The sequence below is a fragment of the Psammomys obesus genome, unplaced genomic scaffold (assembly GCF_907164565.1).
Source record: "Psammomys obesus unplaced genomic scaffold, mPsaObe1.curated_primary_1811, whole genome shotgun sequence".
In the NCBI taxonomy this organism is placed as follows: Eukaryota; Metazoa; Chordata; class Mammalia; order Rodentia; family Muridae; genus Psammomys; species Psammomys obesus.
The window spans coordinates 3,001,131-3,025,947 of NW_026592732.1; the positions used below are offsets into that span (position 1 = coordinate 3,001,131).

The window sequence follows — 24,817 nt, forward strand, 5'->3', positions numbered from 1 at the left end:
ACTAACTAACTAACTAACTAACTAACTAACTAACTAACTAACTAACTAACTAACTAACTAACTATGCTTTGAATAGAATTGTAAGAAATGTTGATTGCTCATTTAATACTTGGCATATAAAGAAAACAACTTATAAAATTTATAAATAACTATCCACAAACCTAGGTTTAATTAAAATGCAACTTGGCTTAAAAATACCCTCTTTTGCTTTAGTATTAGTTGTATCACCAAGTAAAACAAACAAGCAACAATCAGTAAGTAGAACTGAAAGTGTAGGAGTCATGACAAGTAATAGAATTAAAACACTTTTCAAAATCTGTCAAAAAGCTTCAATATCTTCATGCAATTAAGTTCTAAAATGTAGTAGTAAACAGACTTTCAAATTAAAAAAAGAATCAACCTGTTATCCGGTAAGTGAATTAATGACAAATAAATACAAATGCAAACACTTTAGTTCATGAAATAGACACTTTTCTTCACTTCAAACCCTATTTTCTGTTCCAATTCTTTCTTTGTTTAGTTCATTTTCTTGTCCTGAAATTTTTTAATTAAAAAATGTTTAGCTTGGTGCAGTAGAAACAAAGCACACAGCATTTTATAGAGATCATTGCTACGTGTCTCAGATAATCCCCAAACTCTAATACAGCAGTAGAGATGCACAAAAGAAAGAGAGAAAGCATCTGATGAGTGCCCATACTTCCAGAACTAAAAGCAGGACCAGTGCCATTGTTGGACCACATCTCAGTGCTTTACATTAATGCCATTAGTTAGCTTCTTTTCCATATCAAGCTTCATAGAACCTTGATGTGTAATTGTTCCCTTGTAGCATGTGAGATCTTTCATTTGTTTTCATTGTGTGGGAGATTCAACTGGGTTTGTTTTAGAATTCAGGTAGATCAGAGACTAAAGTGACTGGCAACAAGGCTTCATGGAATTCCATGAACAGACATCCACTAAGGTAGCAAGAGACATTCACAGCTTGTACTATAAGGAAGGGCAGAGCAGCCTCTAACGACATCACTGGATCTTATGTAGTGTCTAGTGGCCGACTTAAATGTATTTTCTCCTCATCACTCTTCTGGCATCCTCCCCATGGCCTTTACTACTCAAAAGAGCATGTGTCTTCTTTAAAGGGAAGGCAGGAGCTTACTACAGTGAAAATCAAGAAGAAGAAACCAAAGGACAGAACACGAGACTGAGTACAGTTTACAACGGCGTGCACCAGACAGGAGAGACACTAAAATGTTACAGGAAAATTCAGCTTATGTCATCCAGGCAGGGGAAACAAAATTAAAAGGCAAAATGGGAGGAAATAAAGAGAGGAGGAAAGGAGAAATGTAGGGAGGGAGGGATGGTTACAGGGAGGAAAGCAGTGAAAGGAAGGAGATAGAAATTATCGGAAAATCCCAAAGACTAAATCTTTTTAAACTATGATTTTTCTCTAACACCAGAGAACTGTTAGGGAACTGCTGGAATCTTCTTTTATTTATTTTTTTTCTCCCTAGAAAATTCTTAACAAAGAAGGAAATCCCACTAGCTCGTTTCAATTCTCTTTCAATTTGGCTGTAACTTATATTTTACTTACAGGCATTTGTCACAGCAAAACTGTTGGCTGTCTCAATGTTGTCCACATGAGGTACCAAATTGAAAGGAGCTTCAGAGGCATTGGGGCTGGTGTTATGAAGAAAGATTGCCAATCTGAAAGCAGTGTATTCCTGGTCTGTGTTTCGGATGAAAAGACCACCTATAAAAGACAGTAGAAAACACACACTCACTGTTTCCTGTTTTAAATGTTACCCCCGGCCACAGGACTGCCAAACACCTCCAACCGCGAGCACACACAATCAAGGAGCTCTGTTGCCATCTCATAGGGGCTGCCTTTTGTCCCTGCAATGCATGTTTAATGTTTTAGTCTTCAGGGCAGCTCAGCTTCTCCTTGCTTCAATCTGTCATAATCACAATGACCTCTGAGACCGTTTGGAGTATCTTGCTTTCTTTCCCTTGCCTCCTTCAGGATCCTCCCAGCTACACCAGCCCGTTCAGGACACCTCTCTTTATCAGTAAGGATGCAGATGAGCAGAGAGATTTCCATCAAAATACAGGTCAGAATGAAGGAATGTGAAGGCAGCTAGAGAGCAGATTCTAAAGGGGGAGGACGTAGTTTGGCTCCCTGCTTCTGTGTACCAGGTCCAATTAGTTCGGTTGAGTGCATGGTACACCAAAAAATGATGCAGTGTTTGAGGCTGGGCTGGGCTGGGCTGGAAAAAATTCAATAGCCGAGTCCCAGCAACAGACGTGAGAGGAGAACGGCCAGCACCTTAGGGGAAAGCAGGGTCGCTGCAAACACTGTGGGGACCCAAGAATACGGAAGAGCGGGCGCTTAAGTCAAGAGGAAAATAAAGCCAATGAAGGTTCCTCGAAAAGGATCTAACTTTTGAATTTGCCAGCTCGTAAGGCAACAAGGAAGAGGTGCGGGCAGAAAATGCTTTCCGCCCCAGTCTCTTTCTGTAATTGTAAGAACGCTGCAGCTTGCAGAATAGGGAGAAGGGGGTTGAAAAAAAACAGAAAAATGAAAAAACAAAATAAAACTCGGTATTTTCTCTTGCTCTATGAAGAGCGTTTAGAGAAACGTGCTATAAAATGCAATCAAAGTCCACGGAGGTTCATTTATTTTTTTTTTTTTCTCTTTCCTTCAACTTTTCCCGATCCTACTTTAACCTATTGGAGAGCAAATTGGAACTAGGGTCGGGGCTGGGTGTGCTAGCCTGTGTCCATCTCAACTTGCAGCGAGAAGGTTTATTTGTAAAGGCGCCTCCGTGGGGTTCCGTATCTGCAACTCATTTAACTCACTCCAGCCACATGTACTCTCCCCAGTCGGTTCTTACCTATTTGAACGCTGCTCGGAAAGGCTCCCATGGCGAGTCCCCAAAATCCAGAAAACAACAAGACAATCTGTCTGCAAATAATCCTCATTTTCTTTGCTCCTCTCCCTGGCGCGCTCCTCTCCTCTCTTTCTCTCACACTCTTGCTAAATGATCTTCAGAGAGGCATTGAAGACGATGGCGCTAAAATTAAAAAAAAAGAAAAAAGAAAAGAAAAAAAAAAGGAGGGAAAAAGGAAAGAAAGAAAAGAAAAACGAGAAAGAAAAGAAGAGAGAAAGAGAGAGAGAGAGAGAGAAAGAAAGAAAGAAAGGTTTGGACCCTTCGAGGTTATAACAGCTTCCCCTCAGCAATCCATCCCCAGCTGCCAGATGTTTCCCGCAGTCTCCATAGCCCTGGGGGAGGTTTTCTGTCCTGCTGATAATGTTCATGCAGAAGATGGTGGTGGCGGGTCTAGCTTCTGCTCTGCTCGCAGGGATGAGACATGCGCTCTGTCTGTAGCTCACTTGCGCTCCCCTGCTCACATCCACACCGACGCGGGCGCAGCACGCGCTCAGCTCGCAGCCGACCCCCGCCCGGGCCACAGCATCCCTGAGCGCCTCCCGCGCCTCGGTATCCGAGCGCTCACTCCCGCCATGGGTTCCTCACCCCCTTGCCCTTCGCTCCTCGCCGGTCCCCTTCCCCCCAGCCGGTGCTCACCAGAGCGCCCAGGTCTCCAGGGAGGCTCTCCAGCGAGTCTGCAGACTAAGGTTCTGGCGTCCCCTCGCCAGTGTCTGATCCCCTTCCTTCTTTTTTCCTGGGTTTGCAGAGGGTCCGGCTCTGGACGTGGTCGCCCCTCTCCAGCACCACTCTTTCTTTTTATGCCCTCCAAGGCGCCTTTGGCTTCTTGGTTGAGCTTGGCAGGAAACTAGCCCCGGGGGCCGGGTATGCCAGCCCGGATCCCGGGCTGGGGGGTTGGAGAGGAAGTTAGCACCTCCCCATGGTCTCAGTCCCCTGCCGCATCCTTGCAGGCTCCGGGGAGGACAGGCTGCCTCCCAGCTGACAGCCCTTTCCTCTCAGCTTAGCCCAGCCTAGCCCGCTTCTGCCATTAGGCTGCGAGCGCGCGCGCGCGCGTCCACGCGAGGGGGTGGGGGGTGGACTGTAGTCTTTGCTGCAGCTGCTGCAAAGATTTCTCACCAGCAAACTGCCTGGGAATCTGCAAAGCCCTTGATGGGAATGGATGCGGAAAAGGTGCTCAGCGAAGCAGAGGAGGAAAGAGGGGGCAAAGGGCCCCCCCGGGGATGATGAGGATGTGGTCCAGGAGGGCAGAATTGGAGGAGGTAAGGTTGGTGAAGAGTCAGAGAAGTTTTCACATGCTAGAAAAAGGAGGTGTGTGAGAGAGGGGGAGAAAAGTGGGGGAGGGAATTAACAGAAAGTAGTTACCTGCAAGAAACAGGATGAAGACAGAGATGAAAACTCAAGAGACCTCCAACATGCTTTTCAAAGGGCTGGCAGAATTAGGAATGGACATTGAGAAGTGTAAATTAAGAAAAGCACTTACAGTCTGCATTCATTTCTGTTCAGTGATTCACCCAAAAAGATGCTTTCCTGCAGGTGTGTGTTGTATGCGTGTGTTTTCCATACATCTCTTTTTCTTGGGGGTTTGGGAAGTTCACTGTATTCTCTGTCACCTCCAAGAAGATGTATGCTTTTTTGCAGATGATGTCAGCCATTTGAGTATATAGAAAAAAGTGAAAAAGAATTACCTTAGGGTTTTAGGAATATTGTCACTTTGTCCACAGAATCACCTCTAAAACTGTCATTCCACTGGGTGTCATTTTATGGAAGAGTCTGGGACACATCCAAAGCGGGTAATTGCAGTAGCTGTAGACAGCGTGGAGGAAAGCTTTCTAATGTCCTGTGTATGCTTTGATACCTCTCAATACAAAATGATATGTCCTAAAGACAAATGACAATAAACTGGGTCTTTAATGGTGTTCCTAAAAGGCCAGGGGAAAGCCCAGGAGGCCTCAACCTTCCACAAAAACTACAGGCAACTGAGCAAAGCTGGGACTGGGAGAGACTGTCTTTCCCAACAAAGAGCACACCAACTAGCTGTCCTTGTTAAAACTCCAGAATGTTCTTGTTGCCTAAATTCTTAGTTTTCCTTTTAAAATCACATCATTTTTTTGTTGTTGTTTTGTTTTTCATCCACATTCCTGTTACATCTCAGCACAGATTGTTATGACAAAAACAACCAAATTGTGAGTAATTGGATTACACAAATCATGCATTGTCATTTTTGGTTTATGAGGCTTTAGTCTTGCACATCAAGAGGGATTTGAAATGTTTTCTTTTTTATCTTTTCTGTCTGTGTGAAAACTAAGGCTGCAAATAATAGAATTCTGCTTCTGTTGTAAGAGATAATAAAACAAGCCCCATAAAAATTAAGTTGAGTTTAAATTAAATTTAAAACTCAAAGCATATAAGCCATACAACTCATCTTCTACTTGGGTAACTTTTGATCCTTGCTGATGGATAGGGGCAGTTGTTGACTTTTGTTCTTAAACTTGAAAACTGGAGCTTCCACAAGTTTGGACAGCAGCACTGATCTGGATGGATGCAGGGCAGGCTGTGTTTTATATAGAGCTCTTACACCCAGACTGGTATGCCTGTAGGTGCCACAGCTACATTCTTCTCATATAGTAATGTTTTTTTAAATTTCCATTTATCAACTAATTAGAATACCCATTTTACTATAGTGGTCTCAACTCTCCTTATTTGAGTATGTCATGTATGTATACTGTATGCATATAGACAGATACATCTATAGATATATAGAGAGATATATGGTACCTAAGTATTTGTGAATGAAAGTGAACAAAAAAAAATTCTCCACTGTTAATAGAGAAGCTGTAATGTTTATGAGTCCCTGCTTGGTCCAACCATTGAGCTGAAATCTTACTTGCAGCACTTGATCTATAGAACATTTTAGATAGGATTGCATTGATTATCAGGTTTTTGCTCTAAGAAACTGCAGTCTATCAAAAACTATGGGGCCAATAAATTTTTGGTGTGACAAGGTATCTGGAAGCTAAAAAGAAAAGTAGAATCCATGTTATTCAGAAAAAGTAATATGGCCTCCCACAAGGACTTCCGGCTTGTGGGGTAGTAATGGCTGTCTGGCTTCAGATCTAAGGCTTCCGGTTTCCTGGCTATGTTACCACGGACCTATTACCTGGCTTCTCTGTTCTAATAAAATATATTTAAAACTTCCCTACAGTTCTGAAAAAGAGTAGGCCGTGTTTGCCATTAAAGTGTGCTTGGAAAAATAAAATGTAATCAAGGTTTTGAAAGAGAGAGCCCGGAAGTAACAGGTGAGCAGTTCATGATTTGGAGGTGGTTCAGACTAAGTTCACAGAACAGAAGAATTTGGTTTTTCTGTTGATCATTTAAGGGAAAGTGCTGGAAGGGAGGCAGCAAAGTAGAGGTGTTGTGAACTGTTTTTTCTCAGCAGTTTTGTCTATGCCTAATCGATGGGGAAGTATGGAGAAGCTGCAAGCAAACTAGGGAAGATGACACTTCTACTTCAGACGATAAATATTTATGTCTGTGTGGTAAAGTTACACAACAAGGCAGAGGACATAGAAAACAAACTAGAAACTTTTGACAATCTAGGTGAGAATCTACTGGTTGAGTCAAACGAATAGCATTTAACATTTGTTCTTTAATTCTAAACACCGTCTTTAGTTTTTCTAAACCTAAAACTATACTATCCAAATTACAAATATTTGAGGTACTTTTGGGTTTAATGAAACACAAAACAACCTACAGGCCCATTGATAAGAGGGGACTGGTGATGGCCATTGTTACTCATCAGTGTGACAGTATGTAGAATCACCGGGCAGGTGGGTCTCTGGGCATGCCCTGTGGGAGATTATCTAAGTTATATTAGTTGATGTGGAATAACTCACCCTAGTTTTGAGCAGGGCCCTTCCCTAGCCGAGGATGCTGGACTATACAAGCGGAGACAGCACAGCGAACGGCAGTGTGTATGTATTTCCCCCCTCTTTCTGGATTTGTGGATGCAGCTGACCTGCATGCCCAATGACGGTACCTTGACCTGTGATATAAATAAGGCCTTTCTCCCTTAAGTTCTTTCTGTTGTCACATAAACAGAAATATAAAATAAGACAGTATTTTATTAGGGTGTGATACATCTGTTGGTATGGTGGTATACCACACAGTTACACGAGGATGGAGGAGTGTCACTGTAAAACATGGAATGGTCAGTTTTGGGCTCTGTGAGCTAGTGATATGTCCCTGCTTCGTTTTATAAACAAGAAAATAAAAATAACCATATTTATTGTCACTACAAGCTACTCCAGAGTGTCATCTTATTTTTTACCTGCCCTGATAATGTTATAATCTTGTTTTTGCCAGAAATCTTGCTATATATAAATATATATATTTAAATATCTATAAATATATACTTATATATTTATAAATATCCATATAAATATCTATCTATCTCTATATTTATATATAGTGAATTTAGTATTTAGTTCCAGTACATGTAAATACACACTCACATGCTCTCACTGATTTACCCATTGCATTTGCGTGTGTATTTGGCTTATATAGATATAACATGCTTACACTTATCTGCGTGTGATTTAAGCTGAAAGTGTTGAAAGTGTCTTCCTACTTACATATTCCAGTGAACTCCAGTATGCATTATCTGTCACTCACTCACCATCATTCCTATACTCTAGCAAAATGTGCTTACTTCTGATAGTAAACACACACATAATGTCCCCAAGGAAAAGAAATTCTGGAATGCAAAGGTGTTTTTCACCTTCTGATTTATTGTGGTTACTTATCTGTCATTTTGGAAAACACTGACTTTCATAGCTGTGTAGATGTATGGTATTGTTTATTCCATTCTGTAAGCAGAAATTACATTTTTTCAGATGACTACCAACAACGTAATAATCTTACTTGTGCATTTATTAGCTAAATCATTTCTGGTCAGGGCCTGTTTTTTTTTTTTTTTTTTTTCAGTGTGCTTACATTTTCTTCTTCTGTGCTAATGCTTCTTGATTTTCAGATTTTTTGGTACCACTCTCAAGAAATAAGAGCTATCCCCTACCACCTCCCAGAGTGCAGTGTTTTACCTTTTTATCAGGATGTCAAACTTGCTTGAAATCAGCATACTAATCTTAGCTTATAGCAGTTCCTTGATTAATTATTGTCATCTATCTGCCTTTCATTATCTCTTTGTGAAACTGATTGACATTGTGTGCAAATTTAATGCTGATAAATTATCTATTTTTCTAGACCATAAAAATCTTTGTTACACCAAAAAGATTACTTTTCTGATTCTTCTGTTCTAATTCCTCTCCAGAGCCATTTTAAACTGAAGGAGGTCATGGAGTAGAACCTGGCAGTCTTCCTCTCACTGGCTTATTCATTCACTGTGCATTTTAGATTATTTCTCTGAATCATCATTCATGAGAAAACAGAAAGTTTTATTAGGAATTTTTTTTCTAATACTGAGAGAATTGCAAACATAGGTACATGTGTAAAAATGATACATATTGTTATGCACAAAGAAAAATACCAAAAGCCAAATTAAATACCTTTCGATGTAGGGAATCTACATGAATCTACTCCTACCTTGGTGACAGTGTCTCATCCCTGAACCTAACCCAGGATAAGATGGGAATGGCCAAGTTAATATTCAAACCTGATTTTAGAAGCCTGATGTGTTTTCAGTGCTTGAAGAACAGAGGACAATTTAGACAGAAGGAAGTGAGTTGGGAATCATGGTGGGAATCATAGCATTCAATAAAACAAAGTTTAAAATAAAAGTAATAAAGGGTACATGGAAGGAATTGGAGGGAGGGAAGGGCAGGGAGAGATGATGGAATTATAATATAAAAATAAAGAACATAATTAAAAATTGCAACATGATTTGACAAGTGACATAAGATGGAGAACTGAGCTGCAACCTTTTCTACTAACATGAAAAGTTAATAGTATTTTTCCAAGTAGCCACAGTCACTTTTTTCTTAATTCAATTCACATTTAGAAAGTTGATAGGGACATGATGAAGTTATTAACATCACTAAACACATATTCAAAGCTGTTTACATTCAGTTTTAGTTTATAAAATAAAGTGGTGGTTATTATAACTCTGATACAAGAATGGACGGGGCCCTGGAATTTTAAGTTGAAGCTTGCTTTTGCTGTGATGTAATGCAGGACTACCTCTCCAGGGAATGGTGTTGCCCGTACCGGGCTGGGCCTCCTACATCCATTCACTGCTAAGAGAATCAACCACAGACAAGCCCATGGGCCAATCTGATCTAGGCAGATGCGTCTCTCTTCTCAGATGACTCTAGCCCATGACAGTTGAGAGTTAAGAGTAATCCCTTTAAAGTGGGCACACATGCCACTTTAAACCATAGCTTTTCATTTCTTCCCCTAGACATATCCTAAGGTCAAATTGATACTCCCTTCACCGAGAACTCCAAGCTATCCCAACAGTAGAAGTTAATCAGGAGATACAGGAAGGCTGTTTTGGAAATGATAAAATTAAAGCTTACAGAGGTTACGCAGCTAGCTAGACACACAGGTATCAAAAGTAATAGCAGGCTGGGCTGGATCTCAGTGACAGTTTGCCCAGCTTATGAGAGGTTCTGTGTTTAACTTCTAGAGAACTTGCCTACATGAGGCTCTGGATTTGATAACTAGCAATGAAAAAGGAAAGGAGAAATTCAAGAAAAGGAAAGCAAAGGAAACAGAGGACATAAATAGAAGAAAATAAAGATAAAAATATTTGGATGTCATATTCCATGATATATGCATGATTTTGTGTGTGTGTGTGTGTGTGTGTGTGTGTAAAGTCAAATACTTTCTTTGTACAAATTATATTTTCTTGGTTCTGATTTAAATGGGAGCTTAAATAATCAAGAGGAGAAAAATATAAATATTTGCATTTTTGAAAAGGACTTTTAACAGTGACTGAGACAGTGTAAGTACTAGAGAAATATCTGCTTATCACAGTTTTAACAAATGGAAATGTTAGCCTTATTGCCAAGTAGAAAATACAAAGAAGTAAAAATAAAAATAAACACAGAATTAACCTAACAATCCAAACTTGTTTTTAGTACATGTGTTCGCCTGTTCCCAAGTACTCATTGTTAATCTTATGTTGTTTCATTCAAATTTTATCCTGCATGTCCTTCCACTGTTCACTGCTCCTATTCTTTTTTCCCTTCCATTTTTAGCTCCTAAGAACATTGAACTCTATGTATTTAGTCACACTGTATCCTACTGACTCCTCTTGAAAATATCCTTGGCTCTGTCCAAATGCATCTTGAATAGCCTTTTTAGCTAAAATAATGCCTCAGACAAGTAACTGCTTAGTCTCAAGATGGTTCTGCCTACAAAGTCCTCAGCCTTCCTAGCAGTCTTGTGGTGTGTGTGTGTGTGTGTGTGTGTGTGTGTTTGTGTGTGTGTGTTTTCATTCACATGCCTAACCCATTGCAGATAATAGAAAAATCATGGATGAAACTGTTCAATATCTAATATCTATACATCATAATCCAAATACATTTAGTATTCAATATATTTATTTTACCTTAGAAGAATATGAAAGCTATGGCTACCAAGAACACGATTGCATGGATTATAAAACTCTACGTATAAAACAAGATGCATAGCAATGAAAATATAGTATTTATTTTAGGAACTTGCAATCACTGGTGGTTTTTCTTTTCATTTTCATAATTTTATCCTAAGCAACAGTGTTCAAATAAAGTTTGTTGTTCTAAGGGTGATTGTCCTATTCACTGTTCTGTTGTTGAGAAGAGACACCACGACCAAGGCAACTCTACAAGAGAAAGCATTTATCTGGGGGAATTGCTTACAGTTTTAGAGAGTTAGTTCATAATCACCATGGTGGGAAGCAGGCAGGAATGGTGCTGTAGCAGTAACTGAGAGCTTTATAGCCTGATCCTCCAGCAGCAGGCACCAGGCAGAGAGATGGAGAGAATGGGCCAGGGCTTTTGAAATCTCAAAGCCCATTCCCGGTGACATACTTCCTCCAAGTCCGCGCCTCCTAGTCCTCTAGTCTTCAACCCATTCTACTCCCCAGTGACATGTATTGCCATACATGACTCTATGGGGGCCATTCTCATTCAAACCACCACAGTGATGAGTGTTTTAATGGCTTTACAAAGGCTTTAAAATCATCACAGTAATTCACCATTATAGATTTTTTTAAACTAGTAGATTTTAATCTGTTACTCATGAATAAATTGACACCAAGATTCTTTGTGGGTGATTATATAGAGACAGAGAATTTATTGTTCAAATATTAACATGACACAGGAGCAATCTTTTAATAAAATTGTAATGAGTGAAGGTAAGTTATAACCACAGAAAACAAAAACGGTCACATATAAAATATTTCACAGCAAATGTTCATGCATTTCATCATGTAGTAGGTAACTACAGGAAATAAGATGTACAAAAAAAAAAAAAATCAAAGACGCCAAAAGTATTTCTAGAAGAAAGCGTTGAGGTGGGAATCGTTGGAGGTGTAACTTAAGTAAGTGAAATCTCAGGGAAGATAGGTAGGGAAAGAGCACATCAGATGGGCAGAGAAATATGACTATAAGGCAGGTGAGTAAAGCGCTCTAAAGATAGGTTCTATACTTTCCTTTTTAAATAATTTTTTATATTAATTCCAGTTTATTCCTGTACTTTCAAGTGGTAGACTACGTGTGTGTGTGTATAGCTTGTTATCCTGGATTCAGGAGGGAGCTGGTGGTAGGTGCGGTGGAGCACTCAAAAAAAGGAGGGGTGAAGCTCATAAATACCACTCAAATGGTGTACATGGTGAGATCATTCTCAAAAATACAAATAAAATAAAACTTCAAACGGAGGGCAACAACAAAATACTACAAAAAAGAGTAAGGCAGAAATTGAGTGAGGTATACAGACAAAGGGAACTAGATGAAAGACATCATGATATTGCTTCTTTGGCCTGACAAACTTTTTTTTTTTTAATTGAGAACATTTGTGTACCGTTTATTAGTAGATCTGGCCATAATTTCCTTCATTTTTTAATTTTAATTTTTATTAATTACAGTTTATTCACCCTGCACCCCCCTGTACTTTCCTCCCGCCTCCCATCCTAACTTTCCCCCCTCCCCCCTTCCACCCATGTCCTTCTCCAAGTCCACTGATGAAGGAGGACCTTCTCCCCTTCCCTCTGACCCTAGTCCATCAGGTCTCATCAGGAGTGGCTGCATTGTCTTCCTCTGTGGCCTGGCAAGGCTGCTCCCGCCTCAATGGGAGGTGATCAAAGAGCAGGCCAATCAGTTCATGTCAGAGACAGTCCCTGTTCCTATTACAATGGAACCCACTTGACACTGAATTGCCATGGGCTACATCTGTGCAGGGGTTCCAGGTTATCTCCATGGATGGCCCTTGGTTGGAGTATCAGTCCCAGAAAAGACCCCTGTGCACAAATTTTTTGGTTCTGTTGCTCTCTTTGTGGAGCTCCTGTCTTCTCCAGGTCCCACTATCTCCCCCTTCCTTCATAAGATTCCCTGAACTCCTCCCAAAGTTTGGCTATAAGTCTCAGCATCTGCTCTGATACCCTGCAGGGTAGAGCCTTTCAGAGGCCCTCTGTGGTAGGCTCCTGTCCTGTTCCCTGTCTTCTCCCTATTCTGATGTCCATCCTCTTTGCCTTTCTGAATGGAGATTGAGCATCTTAGCCAGAGCCCTCCTTCTTGATTAGTTTTTTCAGGTGTACAGATTTTAGTATGATTATCCTATATTATATATCTAATATCCACTAATGAGTAAGTATATGCCCTGTGTGTCTTTCTGCTTCTGGGTTACCTCACTCAGGATGATCCTCTCCAGTTCCCACCATTTGCCTGCAAACTTTCCTTGTTTGTTATTGCTGAGTAATATTCCATTGTGGAGATGTACCACAATTTTTGTATACATTCCTCAACTGAGGGGCATCTGGGTTGTTTCCAGCTTCTGGCTATTACAAATAAAGCTGCTATAAACATGGTTGAGCAAATGTCCTTGTTGTATACTTGAACATCTTTTGGATATATGCCTAGGAGTGGTATAGCTGGATCTTGAAGAAGCAGTATTCCTAATTGTCTGAGAAAGCACCAGATTGATTTCCAAAGTGGCTGTACAAGTTTACATTCCCACCAGCAGTGGAGGAGGGTTCCTCTTTCTCCACATCATCTCCAGCATGTGTTGTCACTTGAGTTTTTGGTCTTAGCCATTCTGATGGGTGTCAGGTGAAATCTCAGGGTTGTTTTGATTTGCATTTCCTGATGACTAAGGACATTGAACATTTCTCGAAGTGTTTCTCTGCCATTCGATATTCCTCTATTGAGAATTCTTTGTTTTTTAGTTTAATTTTAATTTTTATAATTTATTCATTTTACATTTCAATTGTAGCCCCCTCCCTAATTGCCTCCTGGTCCCACCCTCCCTCATTCCTCCACCCTATTTTCCTCCCCCTATTTCTCAGAAAGGGGGAGCCCTCCTTCCCTACCATCTGACCCCAGCCTATCAAGCCTCATCAGGATTGCCTGCATCTTCTTCCTCTGTGGCCTGGAAATGTTCCCCCCATTAGGGGAAGTAATCAAAAGCAGGCAACAGGGTCCATGTCAGAGACAGCCCCTGCTCCACTTACTAGAGTACCCACATGAAGAATGAGTTGTCTAGCCTTTGGGTACCTCTGAGAAGGGGGACTAGGTCCTTTTCATTCATGGTTGTTGTTTGGTGCATCAGTCTCTGAATGCCCCCATGGTCCTCAATTTGTTGGCTCTGTTGGTCTCCTTGTGGAGCTCCTTTCCCCTTCAGGTTCTTCTATCACTCCCTTCTTCCCTTAGGGTCCCTGCACGATGTGCAAAGTTTGGCTATGAGTCTCAGCATCTGCTTAAATACCCTGCTGGCATTGCATAGACTACACAGTGATGTCTATTTTATTTTTACTGCACTTGATTAGCAAACTAAAAATTTGCATTTAGAGCAATTTGTAAGCACTGGTACTTATAAATTACATATAAAGATTTTTCAATATATTAATGGAGTGGGGCATAGTACTATGGAGATATTAAATCAAAATGTTGAGTTTCATTTTATTTTGATAAATTAAAACATATTCATTGTTTTTTTTTTTTTAAATATTGTTGTTGGCCCTGCACAGTATTGCGGTGGATAAAGGCAGTTTTGATCTCTGAGTTTGAGCCTGGCGGAAATGAACTGCATGTGCGCCACTATAGTGGCGTATGTGGACGCACACACACGCACAGTCACACACACTCATGCACACAAAGAGCGTAAATAAGAATAAAATGTTTAAAAGTGTCTTACTCTGATAATCTTACGTGTATACTTTGTTAATAAAGCCCAATAAGATAAAATTTATAATATTAATTCTCAACTCATTAATATTTCCTGAAAAAGGAGTGTAGTCAAGTATGTTTCATGATTCAATTTAATGTTTTTGAGACCGTTTCTGATAGTTTCTCATCTTCTGTTGAGGCGGGATTGGAATTCACTATGTGTCCAAGCTTAGCTTTGAACTCCTGGTGATCTCCTAGTCTCATCCCTCCTCCTCCCCCACCAAGTGCAAAGAGCTGAGATCACATCTGTGAGCCACCGTGCCTAAGTTGATTGTGTGTGTGTATGTGTATACATGTATATACGTACATATATGTACACATTATCATAGGTACATGTACATACATGTACCTATACATCCTATATAGTTTTAATTTACTTCAGTATTGGCTTTAATGACCATCAAAGCCCCCCAAAAATGCACCAAACGTTTTCTGTGTTGTTTTTATCTAATCATTTTGATTCTTTATCTAGTCAATGCTTATATTTTTAAATTGCTATTCAATTGTCCTTACACTGCTGTAAGAAATTCTTGCCCTAAGTCGAGGTTAAAATGTGATCTTTTGAATATGCTTTCGTATCTTCAGAGTTACATTTCAGTATAAGGCTTTGTTTCATATGAGGTATGTGTTTTTCAGCGACAAGACCATGTAATGATAGACAAGTCACAAGAACTAATTTTCAGAATGATTTTTTTCTTGTATCAAGAGCTATTTTTTTCCAAAAAAAAAAATGTGTCCAAGGAAAACATATCACCTATGAGAGGTGGAAATATGGGGCAGCAGTCAAAAGAGAGTGAGTTTAGTTCCCAGCACCTAAGTCAGGTGATTCAAAATAGTATATAACTCCCACTCCAGGGGAGTGTGATGCGTCTTCTGGCCTCCATGAGTGCTGAGACCATGTGCGCTGACTCCCCACAAAGCTATACATATACTCATAAATAAAAATACATCTTTTAAAATGTCATATATAATTTACAGTAATGAAACAATTTCATCTAAATGTCTGCTACAAAATTATTTTTAAAATTCCTTTGTATTTTCCTGACATATTGATATATTTAGAACACTGTACTTAAAAAAAAAAACTTGCCAACAATTTTAAGTAATTTACCTTAGGTAAACAGCAATATTCTAACTTGGGCATAAAGTTTTCATGCCCCTCTTTTATTCAATCCATTTGCATCAGGTTAGAATTAAAGTCTTGTTTGTAAAGAAAAAAAATGCTTGATCTCTATTGCATCTTTAGCACACAGCTGATTTCCTTCGATGACAAACTTTATTCAGAGATGTTAACGTTAAAAGTGTCACTCATATATTTGATTATCATTCACACATTTCCAAAGTTGAGGTTGTTAAATAATTCGTTGTTCTTAGTTGAAATCTTTAAAATGTCACAACAGTAAGCATGTATTTTGAATTTCATCAGTTTTCCTGTTTTTCTTAAAGATATATATTTGTGTATGTGTTTGTGTGTACCCATGTGAGTATATGATACACATGTTCACATGCTTGAAAAGGTCACAGGAGTCTGATAACCCCTCGATCTGGAGTTACAGGAGCCCATGAGCAAACTTCATGTCTCCTGGAAAAACAGGAAGACTCTTAACTACTAAGCCATGACAGAGTCTTTCTTATTATGTGTAAACAGGAAATGATTCTTGATTTACAAGAGTCACACACATCCACAGCCTGTGGCGTGACGATATCAGCTGCAAAGTGTCCGTGTGCTCCTTGCCTGGGAGGCTGAAACTTAGGGATAGCTGTTTGAATAGATAGTAGGGAGAAGCCCAGCTGGACATCCAGTTCTCTGGTTCTGTGTCTTCAGCAAGTTGCACTGAATGTCATGCTCTGTAGCGCATCAATTTCCATAGCCCCTTGCTCCACTGGACAATGTAGTATATAGTGCAGTTGGCTGCATAAACAGACAGCCACATGCCAGGCCATTTTTGTTGTTATCTTTAATACTATGTAAAGCAATGAATATTTTATTCCTTGTATTCACAGAACAATAGAAAAAAAATACTATAGCTGGCTCACATCTCCTTGACAAAAGCTAGAGGCAAATCTAATGGATCCCACCGACGAATGGACAAAGAGAGTCCAGAAACTCCATTTCTCACCTGTCATCACAAGGACAGAGGCCAATGTTTTATGAGTAGTAATAGAAAATGGTGATATTAATCTTTAAGACCTTAAGATAAATGAAATAACACTCGTGCACATACAATACACAAACATGGAGACACTACAATTAACAACAGCAAAACAGAGAAAGTAATAAGGAAAAAGGCAGAAGTACACAGAATTATTTCTCTGAGTATTCATGCATAATTAAATAACAGATTAAATGATGATCCTATGACCAATGCACCCTATATAACACTCTGCTTTTATTGCGTAATTTAAAGTGTTAACTGACAGTTCATGTGCTTAGAAGGGGGAAAGAGTTATTAGCACGACACCAGTTCAGATCTGTGTTAGATTTTAATGCCCACACTATCACAATTGGCCATAGTCTGTAAAAACAATGCAATGTAAAAATGATTTAAAGTAATTAACTAAGTGACAGGAGCTATGGTATCGATGTATGCCATTCCATCTTAAAATCTGACACTTTTACATGAACACGATGATCCATTCACTGAGCTGTTAGAGTTCCACAGTGACCAGAGCCCAACCGCTGAGGAGATAAATGCTCTTCAATTATTCAAGAATTCTCTGGAGACCCCATGGAGCAGAGAACAATTAAGAAATAGATAAATCTAAGCATGTAATGGAGAACACTGGGCATCAGTGATGAAAATGACAGTTGTCAGTAAGGTGGATCATTAAAATCCTCTTCATTTTCTCTCAGCCTGGTTGTCTATTTTCTTGCAGCGATATCTGTTAGTTTCTTCCCAGACATTTTGAAATCACCAACTGCTGCTTGTAAGTCTTCGCTGTTCTATTGAATTCTTGACAGACACACACACACACAAACACACACATTTAAATATGTGATTTAGATAAAACAAAACAAAACTCTATCAATACTCAAACAATGGACTTACATGCTGTTTGGTTTAGCATCCTGGAATGATGATGTGCTGACATTTTGTGGTGGAAATTAAAATAGAGTGGCCCACATCACACTATTTTTCACAAAGGTGAGCCTGTCACTTTTGTATATGGTATCAGTGCTTACTTGTGTTTGTTTGTTTACAATGATTGTGATCCCTAAAATTAAAATAGTCTGAGGTCAGTATTTTAAATCTGTATAGGTTTTTCCTTTGTGTCGGCATTGCTACACTCTAGGAGCTTGAGAGGAATCCTATAGAGAGGCGTCTATGGACGGGAGAGCACCTAGAAGCCACCTTGCTGTTCCTTGCTCTTTATTCAACTGCATTTTCAGAATTCTAGATTGTGTTATTTATTCCCTTTCTTTCTCTTAAAAATAGGTCCTTTTTATACGGTATAATCTGATCAGGGTTTGTCTTTCCCAATTCCTCTGAGATTACTTCCACCTTCTCTCTCATCAGACTTCATGCCCTTTCTGTCTCTCGTCTGAAAACAAACAGGCGTCAAAAGAATAATAAGATTTTAAATAAGACAAAACAAGAACGAAGAAAACAAAATGGGATAAAACAAACAGAAAAAAAGAGCCAAATATACACATGTACACGCAGAGACACACCTGCTCACACACACAGTTCCACCCTGAAACACAAAGCTAGAAGCCAAAATATATTCACAAAAGACCTATCTCCAGCCAGGCATGGGGTTCACACTTGTAAGAGTGGTTTGTATCTGCCGTGATACACCACTAAAGAAAAATGATTTTTCATTTGCAAAATGAAAATCATGGCTATCACTTGGACATGCTTCTGGGTTAGTGTTCTTTTCCACTTTTCCTTTAAGTGCTTGAGCGCCACTTGGCACAGACCCAAACAGGTTTTGATTCCTGCCACAGTCTCTGTGAACATATGCCTCTGTCCTGTGGTGTCTGGAAGGCATTGTTTCCTTGGTCTTCTCATCCTTGCTGACTCTTACAATCTTTCTGCCTCCTCTTCTGCAAAGTTTTCCTCCCTGTGGGAAGGGGTGTGATGAAGACATCTCACTTAGGTTCAGTGTTCCAAAGTCTCCTACTCCCTGCATATTGTTCATTCATGAGTCTCTGTACTTGCTCTCATTTCCTGGAAGAGGAAGAAGCATTCCTGACGATGGCTGAGCTAGCTACTGCTTTGTGAGTATAGCAGAATGTCATTAGGAGTCTATATTGTGACACTTCTTTAGCAGAATAGCAGTATTTGGTTGTCCCCTCGCCTATCTGGTCTCTATTTCTTGGTCACTAAAGTAGTGTTGGTTATTGGTTCCATCTCAAGGAGGGGACCTTAAACTCAATAGATATTTATTGGATATTCCCAGAGGTTTGTGCTACTATTCCACCAGTATTTCTTTCTTTCTATTTTTTTGGAATCTCCTTATTTTATTTCTTCATAGTTCAACAGTGTACAACAAATCAGTTTCACATGATTTATTCCAGATCCAGGTAAATCAAGTAATTTTAATGATTTTTTAATTTTGATTGGTGGTTTCTTTTCACCTTTTATAATATGACATTATTTCCACTTTTGAGTGTCATTATTCATTGCTTGTAGAAAGTTTCCATGCATAGTCAATTTTGTACCACAATTTGAAATAATTTCTCCTAAATCAAGATAATTTCTATAATAATATAAGGTTTGTATATAAAATCACCATCATAATCTACAACGAAGATATAACTCATTTGTTAAATTAGTAACTAATTTTGGTTATTAGTTAATAATAATTAGTTACTATAACAACAATAAATAATTATTAGTTAAATTAGTGACTACTAATTACTAATACTGATCACTAATTACTAATTACTAATAATAATTACTCATATATTTTTGGGTTTATTGAATATCATGATTTGATGCTTATCTAACCTCCTTCAGTTTTTTTAAATATTTTTTTATTTTTAAATAATTTTATACATTCAATTGTATCCCAGCTGTAGCCCTCTTCCTCTTTCCCTCCCAATCCTCCCCTCCCTCCCTCATCTCCTCCCTGCTCCCTTCAGAGTCCACTGAGAGGGGGTGTCCTCCTCTCCTTCCATCTGGCCCTAGCTTATCAGGTATCTTCAGGATGGTTGCAATGTCCTTATCTGTGGCCTAGCAAGGCTGCTCCTCCCTCAGGGGCGAGGGGAAGCTCCTGAGTTCATGTGAGAAACAATTCCTGTCCCCCTTACTAGGGAACCCACTTGGATCCCAAGCTACCGTGGGCTATGTCTGAGCAGGGGTTGTAGGTTATATCCATGCATGGTCCTTGGTTGGATAAACAGTCTCATAGAAGACCCCTGTGCTCAGATATATTTGGACCTTGTGGGGCTCCCTGTCCTCTCTAGGATATACTAATTCCTCCTTCCTTCATATGATTCCCTACACTCTGCCGAAGGCTTGGTTATGGGTCTCAGCATCTGCTTTGATATACTGCTAGGTAGAGTCTTTCAGGTGCCTTCTGTGGTAGGCTACTGTCCTGTTACTTGTTTTCTCCTATTTCCAATGTTCATCCCCATTTGCCTTTCTAGATGAGGATTGATCATCTTACCCCTGGACCTCTTTCTTGTTTATATTCTTTAGGTGTACATATTTTAGTATGTTTATCCTATCTCATAGGTCTATATAAGTGAGTATATACCATGTTTATCTTTCTTTTTCTGGGATACCTCACTCAGAATGATTTTTTTCTAGATCCCACCATTTGACTGCAAAATTCATGATTTCCTTGTTTTTAATTGTTGAGTAGTATTTCATTATGTAAAAGAACTACAATTTCTGTATCCATTCCTCCATTGAGGGACATCTGGGTGGTTTCCAGGTTCTGGCTATTACGAATAAAGCTGCTATGAACATGGTTGAGCAAATGTCCTTGTTGTGTACTTGAACATCTTTTGGATATATGCCTAGGAGTGGTATAGCTGGATCTTGAGGTAGCACCATTCCTAATTGTCTGAGAAAGTGCCAGATTGATTTCCAGAGGGGTTGTACCACTTGACATTCCCACCAGCAGTGGAGGAGGATTCCCCTTTCTCCACAGCCTCTCCAGCATGCGTTTTGATCATAGCTATAGCCATTCTGATGGGTGTAAGGTGAAATCTCAGGGTTGTTTTGATTTGCATCTCTCTGATGGCTAGGGATGTTGAACATCTCCTTATGTGTTTCTCTGCCATTCTATATTCCTCTACAGAGAATTCTCTGTTTAGCTCCATACCCCATTTTTTAATTGGGTTACTTGAATTATTGCCTTTTAACTTCTTTAGTTCTTTATATCTTCCAGATATCAGGCCTCTGTCAGATGTTGGGTTGGTGAAGATCCTTTCCCAATCTGTAGGCTGTCGTTTTGTTCTAATGACAGTGTCTTTTTACAGAAGCTTTTCAGTTTCATGAGGCCCCATTTATTGATTGTTGCTCTTAGGGCCTGTGCTGATGCCACCAGTATATCTTGCAGGTAAAAGCTTTGTAGTTGGATTGGTGTTCATGTTTCTCCTCTGGTACTGTGCAGAGTACCTTCCAGTCCCGTGAACACTAGACACCAACTAAACTTCTCTTTATTCAATTTTCTCTGTCATCATCAGCAAAAGTCCTTACCATCTATTTGTGGACATCAACCTATAGTTTTGATAAACAACCTGAATTGGCTGGGGATTCCCATGGGACCCTTCGGCCAAAAATTCAATTAAATGTAACCCAACTCCAGTACTGAAAGCTTCATTTAGTGCTAGGAAATGTCCAGTTGGGACTCTGTTTCCCCTGTTATTTGGGAATTTTATTCGTAACTGTATTATCTATGCATATATTTTTGGAAGCTTCTATTATATTTTAGCTGGCCCCCACATTCTTTATCTCACCCCTTCTTTCCTTCCTCTCCTTGTTTGAGTCTCCCATTAATGACCTCTCCCACACATCCATAGCTATTTATTCTATTTGCCTTTCCTAGGGAGGTGCAACCCTCTCACCTTTTCCCTTACTGTTCACATAATCTCTTTGGCTATATCAATTATAGCCTGCTTATTAAACACTTAAAACCTACTATCTACTTATGAATGAATGTTTACTATATTTGCTTCTTTGGGTCTGTGTTACCTCACTCAGGATGCTTTTTATTGTCTCCATCTATTTGTCTGTGACTTTCATGACTTCACTTCTTTAACAGTTGAGTAATATCTCATTGTGTAAATGAACCACATTCTCTTTTCTATTCTTCTGTTGATGGACATCTAGTTATTAACAGTTTCTGGCTAATATATGAGTAAAGCCTCAATGAACATGTTTGGTTCAAATGTTTCTGTAGTAGTATGGGTGTATGCCCAAGAGCACTATAGCTGGATCTTGGGATAGCTCTATTGCCAGCTTCCTAAGAAACAACCACACTGATTTCCATAGTGGCTGCACAAGTTTGCACTCCCACCAGGAATGAATGAGTCCTTTCCTTACTCCATATCCTTACCTGCATGAGCTCTCATTTTTTTAAAATTTATTTTGGCCATTCTGACTATGTAAGTTGAAATCTCAAATCTGCATTTCCCTGATGACTAAGGATGTTGAGCATTTCTTTCAGTGATTCTCATCCATACCATTTCGTCTTTTGAGAATTTACTGTTTAGATATGTACCCCATTTTAATTGAGTTGTTTGTTTTCTTGAGGCTCAGTATTTTAAGTTTTTAATATAGCTTTGCTATTAGCTCCCTATGGAATGTCTAGTTGGTAAATATCTTTTCCCTTTCTCTAGATTGCCACCCTGTGTGAGTGGTAGTTGATTTCTATATACAAAAGTTTATTTTTAAATTAATGTGCTCCTACGTATTAATTGCTGCTCTTAGTTCCTGTACTCTGTCCAGAAAGTCCTTGTGCTAATGAACCTAAGACTATTCTCAATTTTCTCTTTTATCGTATCTGGTTTTACATTGAGGACTTTGATCTGTTTGAAGTTGGATTTTGTACAGGATGATAAATATGGATCTAATTACATTCTTCTACATACAGAAATCCTGTCTGACCAGCAACATTTGGTGAATATGTTGTCTTTTCTTCAGCAGCTATTTTTTTCACTTCTTCATTAAAAATCAGCTGTCAAAGGTATGTAAACTTATGTTGGGTCTTTAATTTGATTCCATTGATAAACACACACACATTTATTTATTTATGCACTTTAGATCCTTGTTGTAGCCCCATCTCTCCTTCCCAGTCCTACCCTCCCCCTCCCTGTCTCTTCTGCCCCTCTTCCCTCTCCATCCAGCACTGCTCATCAGTTTGCATAAGGACTGCAGCATGTCTTTTCCCCCTGTAGCATGGCCAGGCAGTCCAGCCAGGAGAAAGTGATCAAAAAGCTGTGAAGGGAGTCCATGACCAATGCAGTCCTTACTTCCCTTACTAGAAGACCCATATGAGGCCTTCCCTGCCCATCTGCTACATGTTTGTAGGGTGCCTAGGTTCAGTTTGTGAATGGGTCTTGGTTGATGCTTCAGTCTCAGCCCCTCTGGGCCTTATTTATTTATTTATTTATTTATTTATTTATTTATTTATTTATTTATTTATTTATTTTTTGCTCAAACACCATTCATTCAAACCAATACCATGCTTTTTATATTGCAAGAGTTCTGCGGTACAGTTGGAGACATGGTGTGATGAAACCTCCAGCAATTCTGTTTGAAGCTAAAATTTTCTTTTCTAGTTCTGTGAAGAATTGTGTCAAACTTAGACGGGGATTATTTGTACATTGCTTTTGGTATGGTAGCCTTTTTGATGAATCCAACCCTATCAATACATGAGCCGTCTGATATCTTCTCAGTTGCTTTCTTCAATGTCTTCAAGTTTTCATCATACAACTCTTTCACTTGCTTGATTAGATTTTCCTCCAAATATTACATATTTTTGAAGCTATCAGAAAAGGTATAATTTTTCTGTTTTCTTTCTCAGCCTCTTTGTGATTTGTACATAGGAAGGCTGCTGATTCTATGTATTAATTTTGTATTCTCCTACATTTTTGTGTTTATTGGTTGTACAAGTTTCCTGGTGAAAATTTTAGGATCATATATATATATACAATCATATAGTCTAGAAATAATACTTGGACTTCTTCCCTTCCTATTTGTGGAGGGGAATTGGTAATAACTTTTCCTTGCAAGTCTGGTAGAATTCTGTGCTAAACCATCTGACTGTGCATTTTTTGACAGAAGACTTTTAATTGCTGCTTCTAATTCACTGGGAGTTATAGATCTGTATAAATTGCTGCTCTTGATTTAAGTTTAAACTTAGTGAAACAATTAAGTGACATTCAGTACAAACAATAAAATAAAGGTTCTCTAAGATCCAAAAATATTAAACTATATATGAGGACTAAGGTTAGGACTAAGTTTAGTGTGTTCTAACTCTATAGAGGAGACTTTTAGGAATACAAGGATGTATGTATGTTGTGTGTGTTTGTGAATAGCTACTACTCTTAAAAGTATTTATTCATTGCTTATAAATGTAAAATAAATCTTCGCTATTATGTCACTACTTACAGTCCATGATCAAAAGACACTCTTGATTACATGGAGGAAATTAGCCAGACATCAGAATCAAGGACAACAATTGCCATGATCAAGTAAATGCATTTGTTCTGTGCTTCAAATTGCACAGCAATACCCTCTTTGTTTCAGCTGTTGCTTTCATGCGGTAGCATATAGAGCTCAAATTTCAACATATATTCATGTTTTTGATAAGTTTCTAGTGTGTTTTTCAAGTTTGTCTTGCTTAACTGCATTATAGTGTTTATGCTTAAGAGATCAAAATTCCAAAGAAATTCTTTCCCATTTAGAATCATGTTTTTATGTATGGACATGCAAAAGTGTATATGCACCATGTGTTTGCAGATGCTGACTGACACCTCAGGGCATTTGACCTCAAGCAGCTGCAATTATAGGTGATTCTGAGTTACCTAAAGTGTGTGTGGGGAACTAAGCTCAGGTCCTCTGCAGGACCAGAGATACTGCTGTGTTATCTCTCCAGCTCTCATAGGTCTCAACAACACAGTTTAATAACATTCTTATTCAAATTCAATGAAAATATTGGTAATGTTAAGCAATCTTGTCAAGAAGTATCAACTCTCCTACATTATTAAAAATAAGAAGCTTTCATGTCTAATACTTGTTTATTTTTAATGCCCCAAAGTGCAATGTAATCACAATTAAGTATGTTTTGGTTAATTTAAAAATGATTACAAAATTATAGATTCTGAATACATTTTAAATAACTTAAAGTAAATTTTTATTTATTTAATTTTTATTGATTTGTGCATGCCTGGCATCCATGTGGAAGACAGAGGTCAGTTTACCGGAGTTCAGTTATGGCTTTCCACGTTGTGCATCCAGGAACTCAAACTCAGGTTCAGATGCGGTGGCAGGCATCTTTACCTTTCTGGTCCTGTGAGTATATTTCCATTAAATAATT

At 38.9% G+C, this 24,817-nt stretch overlaps 1 protein-coding gene across 6 annotated transcripts in view; it reads right to left on the reverse strand.

The window, feature by feature from the left end:
- Positions 1-3,954, reverse strand: part of Gria4 (glutamate ionotropic receptor AMPA type subunit 4) — a 386,847-nt gene extending 382,893 nt beyond the window's left edge. For all 6 annotated transcript variants that reach the window (XM_055615436.1, XM_055615437.1, XM_055615439.1 and 3 more), the window contains exons 1-3: positions 3,579-3,954; positions 2,886-3,065; positions 1,586-1,744 (exon numbers count right to left, since the gene is read on the reverse strand). In XM_055615436.1, coding sequence (XP_055471411.1) covers positions 1,586-1,744; positions 2,886-2,973 — 247 coding nt within the window. In that variant the 5' untranslated portion in view covers positions 2,974-3,065; positions 3,579-3,954. The remainder of the gene's footprint in view (positions 1-1,585; positions 1,745-2,885; positions 3,066-3,578) is intronic.
- Between the last annotated feature and the right edge of the window lie 20,863 nt (positions 3,955-24,817).